This window comes from Lissotriton vulgaris, chromosome 6, assembly GCF_964263255.1.
Source record: "Lissotriton vulgaris chromosome 6, aLisVul1.2, whole genome shotgun sequence".
Classification (NCBI taxonomy): domain Eukaryota; kingdom Metazoa; phylum Chordata; class Amphibia; order Caudata; family Salamandridae; genus Lissotriton; species Lissotriton vulgaris.
This window is the reverse complement of record NC_141694.1, coordinates 411954899-411968974: the sequence shown is the minus strand read 5'-3', so window position 1 is coordinate 411968974 and position 14076 is coordinate 411954899. Positions and strand designations below refer to the sequence as shown.

Below are 14076 nucleotides of genomic sequence, written 5' to 3'. Positions count from 1 at the left end.
GTTCCTCTTTTTGTGACCCTAAATCTGATCATAGGCCTCCCTACTTCTTTCAATGATGGGGCGCATCGCCTTGTTCAGAAGGCTAGCCCTGCCATGCTTCCTGTACATTCTCCGCAATTACACATACTAACCCTCCGTTTCTTTTCAGACTTTCAATCTATCATGTTGCATTTTTTCATGGGCGGGTTCGATCCCCTGGATTTTCTTTATTAAGTGTCGACGGTCTCCTTACGTACTTGGTTTAGGATGGACTGGCCTTAAACTGTACTACAGGGTATCACAAATTATCCCTACTAATCAAAGTCAAAGTCAAATGGTCTTTATTCGGATACAAAATATCCATAAAAGTACAAATCATCACAACCAATAGGACATAAATGTACAAATCGACATTAAAACATGTAGTATTAAAAATAATGAAAATAGGGTTGGATTTGTCAAGTCAAACATCGTTAATAATATGAGTCACATGTGCAAAAGTAACAATAAGGTGCAAAGAAATACTATAAGTGCATTGTACAACAACAGGCAATAACTTTGTGCAAATTCGCATATATGTAAACTTTAGACTCGGTGCAAAGAGGCAATTTACAAATCCACTAACTCCTCTTTAAACAGTCAATACATGTGCAAAAAGGCAATTTACAATTAATTCACATGTTCTACAGTGTATTCATAGAGGCTCGCGAGCGTGCCGTAGATTGCAAAAATAGGCTTACTCTAAAAATCATATCATCACTTCCTAGCTGCAAGATTTCATGAAATGGAAGATTAAAATCAATAATAGCATGCACCTTAAAAAAAGGAATTAGGTACTGTTTAGTATATCTGGCATAAAATTTATAGAAAAAATAAAAAGTGTAACAGTGTCTGTTTACAACCAATGTCACACGGACAGCACAAACTTTCTAAATTGTTATTAAAACCAACCAGAAAACAAAGTGAATATTTTATGCTGCCGTCCCTGAGTCGAAAGAGCAAACTCCTATTCCATCTCCCAATGTTTTTCCTGAGGTATTCTGTGGCATGTTGTATTTATTACCTGACGACACTAAAATAGGGATATACCTAGTAATAGATGGTTTACGGAATTCTACATATCCTCTTTCCTTGCGGTATAAATCATACAGTACTCCTCTCACAGTTTTTAGATTTATACAGTCTGTCGCTAGGGGATGGAGGAAAGTATGCTCCAGCTTCACACTGGCTAGGCTTTTTTTTTACTGCTCCAAGCCAAGGTATGTAGCCTCCCCTATCACATTTAAGGCAATCTTTCATTATCTCCTGTGTCAAAAATTGCAGACGGATTTCGCCATATCTTTAGCCAAAATAGCGCAGGCCGAGATTTAATAAAATCCTCCACATAATGTAAATTTAGTCCTTATGAGATTTGTGCCCCTACTACCTTTCTGCAAAATCTATTTTCCTCAATCTGAATCCCGCTACAATTTGTGTACCCCCACACTTCAGCACCATATGTCGCCGTTGGTACAGATTGGGTTTTATAAATCTGTAGTAGCGGTGTCACCACCTCTGCCTGCTTAGGCTGTCGTAGGCTGATAATGGAGTTAACTGCCTTACCAAGTTTATTTTTACCATGGACCACATGTGCTTGCTATGAACCGGAATCTGAAAATACGAAGCCCAAATAAGGGAAAGTGCTAGTACTTTTAAGCAAATCATTTCCTGACACTATTTGGTTAATACAATGTTTCTTAGGCCCACAGGACATTATAAATGATTTTTTAAAATTAGTACACAGGTCCAAATCGGCCATAAATGATACAAAACCCGTAATTAAAGTGGGAAGTGCTTTTGGTGTTCGACCCATCAGGACCACATCATCCGCATATAGAAGTAGGGAAGCAATTTGTCATTAATTTGTGGTACATCATATGTCAATTTAGACAGGGAACTATTTAATTCATTTATGTAAAGAATAAAAAGTAGGGGGGCTAAGACGCACCCTTGTCTAACCCCCCTACTGATTAAAATATCCCCGGAGACCTCCCCTTCATTATTTATCCTTACCCGTGCCTTTAGGTCTCTGTGCAAATATGCCAAAAAGTGAACAAGTGCTTCATCCAACCCATAATTTAAAAGAATCTCCAATAGTCGTGATCGGTTAACAAAATCAAAGGCTGAAGTTAACTCCATAAAGCACAAATATAATGGGGCTTTTTTAGCAATGGTATATTTGCCCAATATTATGTTTAGGTTCAAACACTGTTCTACAGTTCCCACGTTACTCCTAAAACCCAACTGACAACAATTTAAAATTTGATTCTATTCTGCCCAATCCCTGATCTTATTAAAAACAACCCTGCCCAAAATCTTCACAGTATTATCTATCAAAGATATAGGGCGATAACAACTAGGGTCGCGTCTATCTCCCTTCTTAAAAATGGGCACAATAATACTAGTTGACCAGGTTTTTGGGATTGTGATATTGGACAGATTATTAAAAACATTGCATAATAAAGGGGACCAGAAGTCTGGTTCAGATTTAATATTATCAATGGATAATCCATCTGAACCCGGTGCTTGATTCCCTGCACTTTGATGTATGGCATCTTCAACTTCGCTTATAGATACAGCAACCTTGTTGACTGGGCGATAGCTATCAACAGTCATTATTGGGGCTGTGTATATTCTTGAAAAATTTTCCTCCTATGATTTGCTAGCTATGTTACAATTTATGGGAGTTATGTTTAGTCCCATTGTCCTCATTGCTTTTACCTCACCCCAAAACCCAGTTACATCTTTAAGTGCAGCGGCGCGTGCAAGAGAATCCCACCGTGCCTTCACTATCTCCTATGTGTGTAATTCAGTCACTTTCTTATAGCGCTCTCTCAGGGCTCTAACCAGAGTCATGTCCCTGGGCTCCCCAGCTAATGCTTCACGGAGTTCTCTGTTCGCCCGGGAGCAAGTGCCATCAAACCATCTAGGGTTCTTACTCGAGTTTGCGACAGGTTTAGAAATTTCGTGTTTAATACCAGCACATTACCCGGTGAAGGCCTGGATAATCTCTATGCCTAAGCATCTACTAGACAAGCACGTATCCACAAAAAAGGGATAGGACTTAATAGTACGTGCAAGTAGGGCCTTGTTATCTATGCCCTTCCAAATCACTTTGAGTTTGTTGGTCGATGCTATCAGGTTCTTTGCCCCTATTTCTTTCCGTTTTAAAATTGTATTAACAAATCTAATAATTGTCAGAATTGGGTTGTGGTCACTGTAGCTAGTGCATAAAACTTCAGCCTTGACTGAATAATTCTCAAGGGAGGAAGATATAAAAACACAATCAATGGTAGATGAACAACCACGTCCTCTAAAGGCAGGCAGTGGACCTTTATCAGACTTGCAGCCAACTTTATCCATTACATTGGTTAACTCCCTAGTGGATAGGTGGTTATGCAATTCTTCCCCTCTTTTACATGGAATTACCCGAGCCGATGTAACAACAGATTTATCTATACTGTTATGCAAATGTGCATTAAAATCACCCCCCAAGCAAATTCCATCCAATTTGCTATACCTATGTTCATCTGCCAGATTATCAATAAATTCAAATAAATCAATAAAATTCCTATTCGGCTGTTATGTAAAATCATTATTGTTAACATTTATTAAACATAACATAATCCCAAATGAATAGATTGTGGCCTGAAAGTTGCCATTATTTGTCTCCAGGGGTTTAATATTACTACCTGCGGTGATCCTTATCCATGTAGATAACCCCCCACTGGATCGGCCAACTTCAGGGCTGGGTACAATATTATTATAACAAACAAATACCTCAAGAAGCAAGCTACTAGTGCTCCATGTTACTTGAAACATTAAAATGTCAAAATTACAAACCAGTTCAGTCCACTCTGCTATATTTACTTTAGATTTTAGACCTGCAATATTCCAGCTAAGTATTTTTAAATCTTGGTCTAGAAATCTGGAATCGCTAATGACGGGACAGGGAATAACGATTCTACCAGGGAAGTTTTTTGAGGAGTTTCGATACACCGAGGTTTAATTAAAGCCTGATTACCCAGTTGTACTACCATAGGCCGTTCTGTACTGTTTAATGGATTACTTGGTAGTCAGTCCTGTCTCTCTTAATCCGACAGAGCGGAGAACCGGTTATGTATAGAATAAGTTAAGGTAACTGGATTGCAAGCACTCTGGGGTGGTCTATAAAAGAAACCAAGTGGTAGTGAGGTTATGACTGGATGAGTTGGATGATGGGGAGTGGGTTGAAGCTAGGATGGTCCCACGGTCCCAGGAGCTCTCTTCTGCCTCATTAAATTTAAATACTTGCATAGATGATATTACACACAAACACAACTTTGGGGCATGGGGAGGTCTCAACACCCCAGCTGCAGTTTCCCCGAGGGCTACCTGTTTCACATGGTTTGGACTTACCCAGTAGTGGTCACACTTGCACAAAATCTGCTCATTATTCAGTAATGTGAAAGACTGGTAAACCATGAACCTCAGGTGGCTTTATTGGGTCTGATGGGCAATGGGCTGGTCGGGTTGTTGATGCCTAAGATGGACATGGTCCATCACTGCGGAAGCCTCTGCACTCGCAAAATGGACTAACTGTATGAATTTCTGCACTAGAAGTTTGTGTATAAGGTGCATGATCCACAAGCAATGCGTCAAAAAAAGGTAAATTTAAAAAAAACTAATGAGAATGATTCTAAAGCTGTCATCTACAGCAGCATGTCTCCCAATGTGCACACATTCTGTGAGCTAGGTGTTATTGCATTGACCACCAGTCGCAGAAGCATTACGGCTGCAGCACCCTCTTCTCCAGTTGACCTGTCAAGTCTTGTTGAGTCCTCTTAGTTGTTTTCCCGGTTTCTGTGAGTGCACCTCTCACTTAAATGATCTTATGTCGGATGTCTGTAAGGCATTTTGAGATCTTTGTTGACGAAGAATGAGCTTGTAAAATAAGACCCAGATTGTGGTGTCGTCTGGGAAAGATAAAAGGACAAGTCTAAGGGATTGATGATTTTGCTGAGAGATGAACTATAGAAGAAGAGGTTAGGGTCCAAGACCAAACCGTTTATTACAAAATTCTTTTGTCATAACTGTTCCATTTTCAAGCGGGGTTTCATGCATGCATTCAAGAGCTGGTGTATGCTGATAAAATGTTCTGTCTTGCAAAATAGGAAAGTCCAATTCCCTTTTATTTATTTTTAGTTTTAAATTATATTGGCTTGATAACATTTTTTAATATAGCTTTGGACTTTGAAGCTTACTGCTCCTTTAGTCAACGGACAATGTTAGCTAATGACTCATCGCAGAGCACACTATATTTGTTTTGGAATAATTCACCACTGCTTTCACCAGAGTGATAAAACTGGCTTTGAGCACAGTGATAATGGCTGTCACGGAGACCCAAACTAAATAAACAGCAGCTGAGCTCTGAGATACCGGGAGAGGAAAGCAGGGAGCAACTAAGAACAAGTACAGATACCTCTCCCTGGCAACAATTTAATACATGGGTATTAACTCATTCATTTAATTGACAACAATAATGTCCCAAACCAGAAATTTAAAAAACATTATTTTCTTTTATTAAATCACAAAATAATCCTATGTTTGGCAATACAATTTCATCAAACTATTTATTGAATGTACACAATTCTTCACTATACATACTTCGTATTTACAGGGAACCCCAAAGCAAGAATATATACATAAAATCCATTCATCCCCTAATAGTTACACACATACCCACACGCATCAGTTATACCATACACAACTGAATAACATCACCACTTTACAAAACATCAAAAAATGACAATAGTACAAAAATTATACGAACAACATAACAACAAAGAAAAGGAGGGAGCGCCGACGTGCGTTTCGGAGTAGGACTTGTGTCCACAGTACCTACGTCCGGGCGCAGTAGATGCAATACTTTCTGGATAGGGTTTTCCTCAATGGATATTTGGACAATTTGTGTGATACAGCAAAACTGGGGCTCAGTATTAAATTTCAATCAAGAAGAAGCCAATCGTAATCCTAGAAGGTCATATCTTGGTTTGGGTTGAAGGTAAGTGGTCCTAAAAGTATAGAAATACTGACATGATACCTTGAAAGCGATGAGGTCACTGTCAGCAATGGACAGTCTGGTCCTGTTCTTATTCTTCATATGGCAGGTCTCGAAATAATAGTCCCACTTGTCCTTAGCTGGGTACATACAGTTCAACACTACTCTGTACCAATTGTCCCATGTAGTTAAACTAGGACAAAGAGTGGCGCTGAGGTGCGTGGCCCCGAATTAAATGCCTGGCGGTTTGCTCAATCAATGCCTAATTTGACCCATGGTTGCTCATATACGTGTGGCCATCTTCAAAAAGTGGTGTTCAAACCCTCTTTGCATATCGCTGAGACCTGTACAGACCACATACAGATATAATTGTTTACGTTTCAGTAACTGGGGTTACCCCAACAAGGGCGTCGAAGTGACACTGAAAAAAAGAAGGAAGCTCGTCTAGACACTGCTGTCTCCTGGTGCCTCAAAGTGGAACTTTCCACGCTATTGACAGCTACCGTTTTATGTTGTGTACAGCCCCCTCTGCAAGCTAATCACTTGACTCACCCCTGTACAATGCATTCAAGGGGTTGTAAAGTACAACGTGGCCTTCTTTATCTGAGCTTGTTCTCTTTCATGTTTTTAGAAAATATACATTCCTGATGGCCTGCCATCGTTATCCCGCCAAGTTTTGCCCATTCCTCCCTTGTAGCAAATATATATATTTTTTATCCTTCCTGAAGTCTTGCCATTCTCCATCTACCATCCCCTGGACATACGTCCCGATCCAAACTGAGTGCTTTACTTTCTTCTCCCAGTGCCTCAGCAGATAGCTAGCACTATGCTGATAGTAATTCTATGGGTGCTGCTGCCAGCATGGGTTACAATATCCGTCAGCTGTTAGTCTGTAGAGATGCGCAGGTTGAGAAAGTATACAGTTCTTCATTGCTCCTTACACCTCAAGCATTCCCCTGACTGTCTGGTTTATGGAAAACAGCAAGAGGTTAGAGAAGGTGGGGAAGATGGCAGACGGCCATCCCATCACTGTCCTCCAGTTATTGGAGACTTGAGAGAAGCAGCAGGTTAACATTGACCAGAACACCAACTTCTGAGGCTGTTTTTCACTGACTGTCTGTTTTTTCATACATTGCAAAGTCTCTTTGCTCTGAGAAATTGACTATATAGCGTGTTAGTGAGTTGTTCGTGAATATGTCACAAATTTGTGTAAATATCTCTGTTCACTTGTAGTCTTCTCGGTGACAAGTCTTTTCTGTCCAGTGTTTTCAATTTACATTTAATCCAAGAAACTACAGCTCTTGACCATAGACTCTGGAACTGAGAGTAAACTGATGTTCATATTGTTCTGATTCAGTTTTTCAATATATAGTTTCAGATCTTGGGGTAATCAACAAGCATGACCCATAGGTGTATCATACTGACAGTGCCCAGGCATTTCTGCCGTGATCTTACAGCGGAAGTGTGTCAAATGTTGCATTGCTTATTAGGTCAAAAATATCAGACTCTGTTGCTTCTCTGCATACCAGAGCACTGACTTATTCTTTCTGAATTATCCAAGCATCATAGCTAAAATTTATGTCTGCCAAGATACTATTTTTGATTACAAGGACTTTAAAGCCCTGATAGTCCAGCCCAGGAGGTCGGCATCCAAAAAGAAGCAGGTTGAGGCACTGAAACGCCAGATTGAAATAACATCCTGTTATACACTCTTGCAGGCTTCAACTTCCCTCCTGCCACTCTTTGGTAACAGCTCAAAATTGCTAAAGCTTTCAATGTGCACATCATGGCTAGCTATCCTTTTGTCTTCAACTTCATTGCATGCTTCGTTCCTTTGGGTTCAAGCTCCTTGTAAGTCCTCACCAGCGTTTTTCCTTGGAGCTTCTCATGATTTAAAGAAGTCCCATTTGCATTTGTGGCATTGTATCTTATTCCCATCATGGTTTTTTGTCAAAGTCGAATGGAGGACCACTCTGAAAGTACAAAAAGGATACACCTTCTTATAGATGCATCACATTGCTTGTGTGGGGGGTGGAGGGGGTTACTCAGGCGCACACAAATCTTTCTCGTTCATAGGTTCTAGCCAGCTTCCGGCCATTGGAGTGAACCAGTCACGCTCATTTAAGCCCCTCTTTCCCTATTAGCAGTACCTGAGTGAATTGTCTGAAAGCATCAGCTGACTGGATCATAGAGGCTTCAACATCAGATAGCCACACTCAGCAGGGTTCTTTTCCAAATGACCTTCAACTAAATAATTTCTCTGAGGGCTTCACCAGCCGCTTCTATTGGCGTACCATAGCACTACAAATTGCTTTTGCCACCATCTTGTGTTTACTTTCAAGGTAAGGGCATGGCCAAAATAACCTGTGTAATCCTTATGTAGAAATTTCGCAGTATCACCTAGCCCCAGTTGCGCTACTGTTCCAGTCTATACAGACTCCATCTCAGTTGACCTGTATCTCGAAATAGGATTGGAGCGACCTCACGAAAATGCATCCATCTTTGAGTTGGCCTGTCTCTGCTTCGTCCATTTCTACTCCTAACTATTGTTTTTTTGTTTTTGTTCAATCAGTCTGTCAAGATCCTTTATTCGGTTACATAAACATCAAAGGTACAAAACATCCAAGTAATACATGGAACATTTTTGCTTCCATCAGTATCCTTAATACATACATACACTCTTCCTAAACATTTTTTTGTTTTTTGTCTTGTCAGGTCAGTCACAACTTTGATTTTCAGTTGTAGCATGAATTATATGCACCTTATTATACTGTTTCGTTGCCCAAAACCAATAAAACAGCTCTCATGGGTGATCATTCACTGGGAGTATTACAATACACATGTTTTAAATTCAGCTGGGCCAACTCGCCCTTATGTGGCTGAATAAATAATTTCTTATTCAGTATCAAAATTCGTCTTTATTGTGGACATTGTATATCTATTTGATGTTCTGTGATAATTATTTTAATGAGTTGTTCCTTTTTTCTTTATGCTTCTTTAAATTATGATAACTTATGCTTAATATCGAGTTTTCTGGTTTTGAGCCGGTTGCCTTTGCCAATCTTTTTACTGTGTTGTTTGCTTTCTCGTTAGGATGAAAAGGAAGTTTTACTCCTGGGAGGAGTGTATGAACCTTCGGGAAGTCAAGGTACTTGTCTTTTTTTTTAAAATGTTTAAATGGTACAATGTTTTTGGGACAATAGAGGTATGATCAATTCCACGATATGTTATTTTTTTTGGTCAACTTCTGCTTTTCATGCACAATTTGGTAAGCATGTTCTTATCTTTGAGAGATGCGCATGGACAGTGGCGTGTATATTTTGTTCCTGTCATGTTACCTCGATGCTAGTTTCATTCACTGACTTCTGTGATCTGAAGTATTTTATAAATCACATGACATTTCTGATGGCTATCGGAATTTCTTATTTCCTTGTAAGCTTTATAGAAGGAAGGTGGCGCTGCCTATCCATAATCTTCGGCCAAGGTTCATTGCAAATTTAAAATAAATCAAAAAGGTGGATATTCTTTTTCTCTTCCTTGCTGTGTTCTGTAACTCATTGATTTAGGAAACGTTATGCAAATAGTTTCTGACACGTGCTCTCAGATGTTGCATTCATATGTTTCTGGGAGTTAAGGCTCACACCCAACAACAGATCCAGGCACTGTTCTCCAATGATGCAATGATGAGTGGTGCATTTCTTTCATTGCTAACCTTGCGTAGAAGCAGTGCTCTTGCTTTAGTATGAAAATGAAAAATCTGAAACCTGCGTGCCACAACGGCAATGGCTCGTAAAATGTTTCAAAATTCATTTTTAGATTTCACTTACTGACCGCTTTTAGCTGTCTTTTTTTAAGACCTGTTGTATACAATAAAAATAGTGGCCTTTGCATCAGCTTTTTGCTCATCATTGAATGGCTTTCGTTATCAATCTCATTTACTTATTCAATGGCTTTCCTTCCCATTTTTATGTTCGCCCCTCACCTGGAGCGTAGCTTCTTTACCATCCTTTGGATGACTTGTTTCTTTCCTTTTTTTTTTCCTTTTTTTTTTTTTTTAATTTTATTTGGCAATTCATAAATGCAGAAGTAAACATATAGAAACAATGTTTTAGTCTCAAAAACAAATTTACGAGAAGTGAAATACAACAATTAAGATAGACAGCATATATCAGGAAAAAGAAAAAAAGCAATATAGTTTCTACACTGGTGGGCACATTCTAACTAGCAACTCTAATATTTGCTCCAATTCTCAATTGGTTTCCAGATCTTATTGCCTCGAGCTTTAGCCCTTAACCCTTTACAGGCAAAAATCGCCTTCTCTTGATTATACATACCCAAGAGTTTTGATAACCATATCTGAAAGTTAGGGGGATCTGTATCATTCCAGCGGGCTGTTAATATAATACGATACACAGCTGTCCCCAAAAAAAGCAGCGTTTCTTCTTCAGTGGAATGTGACAGTGTATTATCATACCCCAAAATGTACAAGGTGGGGGATTCGGCGACTGGATTACCAAACACTTCTTGGCAAAATTCCATTATCATATTTTTCAATACTGATAATTTTTCACACTCGTATAGCATTTGAATTAAATGTGCCGAATTTTTTCCACATCTAGGGCATTCCGAATTAACTTTTTTTCCCCATGAGTAAAGTTTAGCAGGGGTAAAATATAAATCATAGATGGTCTTATACAACTGTGCTTTTAAATTAGAAGACATAAATAATTTTGTTGACAATAACAATATCTTATCGATATCGACATTGGGGTTGTTTAATTTCCTTGACCAGCCCTGCTCCATAGCAGCGACATCATCCGATTGAATGTCTATTAGTACATCATAGATCGTGCCAATCCTAATTGAAGGTCTTAATAGACAGTCAATTAAAGGAATATTCTCCTGTGTGATATCTGCACTCTTTAGGTCCAGTATCGTGTTGATCTGAATATACTTGAATACACTATTGCTGGGAATAGAAAATTTAGATTGTAGCTGTCGGAATCTTTGGTTAGTAGGAGGCGACAAGAAGTCACCGAGAGTCAAGACTCCACATGATTCCCATTTCCTGGCAATCATATCATATATAGATGGTGGTAATAGGGTAGAATGCCATAGCGAGGTATACTTATTATGTTTAGTAATACTCGGCTGTCTTCTAATTTTCTTCCAAATACCCCAAACACTCAATATAATCTTAAATTTGACTTTTTTGTAGTATGAAGATTTGAGTTGTCTTACTAGGAGACCTCTCGCCTTATCCCCGATAATTAATTCAAATATTGAGGGAATATAGCTCTCACCTACTTCACTTCCCAAAGATTTTATATAAAATAGAGGCTTCATCTGATGTAATAAAGCTGCCAGCATATAATATCCCAAATTAGGTATTGTAAGGCCCCCTCTTATAACTGGGAGAGATAGAAAGCAGATAGATCTCCTTATCTTCCCATATCCCCATATAAACTTGCTCATCTGAGATTCAAGGATCTTAATGATTTTGTCATCCACCAATAACGGGATCGCCCGGAACAGGTAGAGAACTCGGGGTAAAATGTTCATTTTGAGAAAATTACCTCCTCCAATAATCGAGAGATGTATACCATCTATCCGCTTTAAATCTGTTGTTATTCTTTGTATTAGTGGATCATAGTTTATTTTAATAATCTCATCAATTTTAGAGGATATACGAACTCCCAGATATACCGCACTATCTACTTTCCTAGAATCTATAAATTGGGTATTTTGGGTACATATAACCATCGTTTTATCCCTATTTAAAGAATACCCCGAGACTTGACCAAATGCATGAGTAATCTGTTCGATTTCAATTATTGCCTCCTTGGGGTGTGATGTTACTACCGCCACGTCATCATAGGCTAATATTTTAGTGTCAAATGGACCCAAAATAATTGGTCTGATTGCCTCGGCATTTAGCAATTTTATAATGAGGGGATTTATATAAAGTGCGAAAAGGATAGGGGAGCATTGGCACCCCTGCCTAGTCCCCCGGGATATATCAAAAAGGCTTGACTCCTGACCCATCGCCAAAACTCTGGCCTTAGGTGAGAAATACATTGCTTTTAGAGACTTCATTAAATTTGGTCCCATATTATTTTGCTCTAAAACTGCCCACAAAAAAGCCCATGAGACCCGATCAAAGGCCTTCTCGGCATCTAGGAGGACCACCGACATCTGGCCCCTGCGACAGCCATGGCATCAAAGAGGGCAATGACGTTGTCTAGTGTGGTCCGTAGTGCCCTTGCCCGGGATGAAACCATGCTGCCACGGAGAGACCAGACGCTCGATCGTCCCCCTGAGCCGATTAGCCAGAATCTTAGAGTATAGCTTCGAGTCTGAATTGATCAGAGAGATAGGACGATAGGATGATGGCAGTTTAGGAGGTTTGTCTTTTTTTGGAAAAACCACAATATTAGTTTCCAACCATGATCTGGGGGGATTGCCACTAACTTGAACTCCAATAAATAAGTCAAGAAGTATAGGAGTTATAATATTATCCAAAATCTTATAGAGCTCGAGAGGAATTTTGTCTGGGCCTGCTGCCTTGCCCGAAGCCAATTCTGCTAGAGCTATTCTTACTTCACTCATGGTTATATCTCTTTCTAGGTCTTGTCTAGTAGCCGTGTCTACACCAAGAATACTTCCTGATTCAGCAGCCCATCTGGCCACTTCATTTTTGATTGTATCGAAGTCAAAAGAATCCTCATTATTATACAATTTCTTATAAAATTTTTTAAAGACTTCTAATATTGTTTCAGGTGTTGTAAATTCTTGTCCCTCTGATTCAATACATACAATTGAGTTGAGAGATTGTTTTTGCCGAGTACTGAGTGCAAGCTGCTTCCCTACCCTCTCTCCTGTTTCGTAGATCTCATTACGGTGGGATTGATAAGTCTCAGCTGCCCTAAGCTTATTATTTATCTCTGCCTTGAGGATCGTCATTTCTCTCAGAATTAAATCCCCCTCTCCATCCTCTCCACCCTCTCCTCCCTGAACAATTATGGCAGTATGCATCTCTTCTTTTCTAGCTAATTTTTGTAGCTGAAGTTCATTTAAAATTGCACTCTATTTCCTCTGCCTAGCTACATAGCTAATTGTCTCACCCCGTATCGACGCCTTGAAACAATCCCAGACCATGTTTCTAGATGTACTATACCGATTACAATCAAAAAAATCCTTGCGCCCATACCTTAATATACTCAATGTATCCCCTATTGACGAGCAGTTTTCGATCAAAAGTCCAGCTTGTCCGAGGTCTGGCCATATTATCTATGCTAATAGAGAGTACTAACGGATTATGATCCGCTATAATCTTTGGTAATTTGAAAATTCTTGCTTGACTAGCCCAATTACTAGACATCCAGATGTAATCTATACGGACGTACTTATTATGGGGATATGAGAAGTATGTGTACCCTGGATCTTGTGGCTGCTTCAGATCCCATATATCGGACAGGCCTAAACTTTCCTTTAATTGAAGAAGAGCGCTATAAACTTTAGGCTTACGTCCAGTGTATTTGTTTCGAGCTTGATTATATGCCAGTTCCATTTTTGGCAGGGAGATATTGAAATCTCCACAAAATATAAGTGCCTGAGGCCATGATGACCGCTCCGTCTCAAGATCCTTAATTATAGAAGGGTCATCTTCATTAGGGGCATAAATAGAACATATTGTAATCCCCTGCTTAAGCTCCACGATAACCCACCTGCCCATAGAGTCAGCAGCTACCCGTCTGGGTTCACCCAAAAATGGCTTAGCAAATATAGCAACTCCTCTAGTCCTTGAGGTATGAGAAGTACATCCCAACAGTTTGAATCCAGGTACCCTTAATACTCCCCTTTCAGCCCAAGGGATATGAGTCTCTTGAAGACATATAATATCAAACGCATTCTGAGTAATTATCCCACACATTTGTTCTCTTTTCGTCCTATCATTGAGGCCAGCCACATTCTAGGAGCAACGTTTTATCCTAGCCATGTTGTGCTTTGTTTTTTCC

The 14076-nt window shown here is 39.5% G+C and overlaps 1 protein-coding gene across 1 annotated transcript in view; it reads left to right on the top strand.

Annotated features, from left to right (window-relative positions):
* The window catches only part of CILK1 (ciliogenesis associated kinase 1), a 412784-nt gene that overhangs the window by 87619 nt on the left and 311089 nt on the right, over positions 1-14076 (top strand). Inside the window, exon 3 of the mRNA XM_086926426.1 lies at positions 9152-9206. Coding sequence (XP_086782552.1) covers positions 9152-9206 — 55 coding nt within the window. The remainder of the gene's footprint in view (positions 1-9151; positions 9207-14076) is intronic.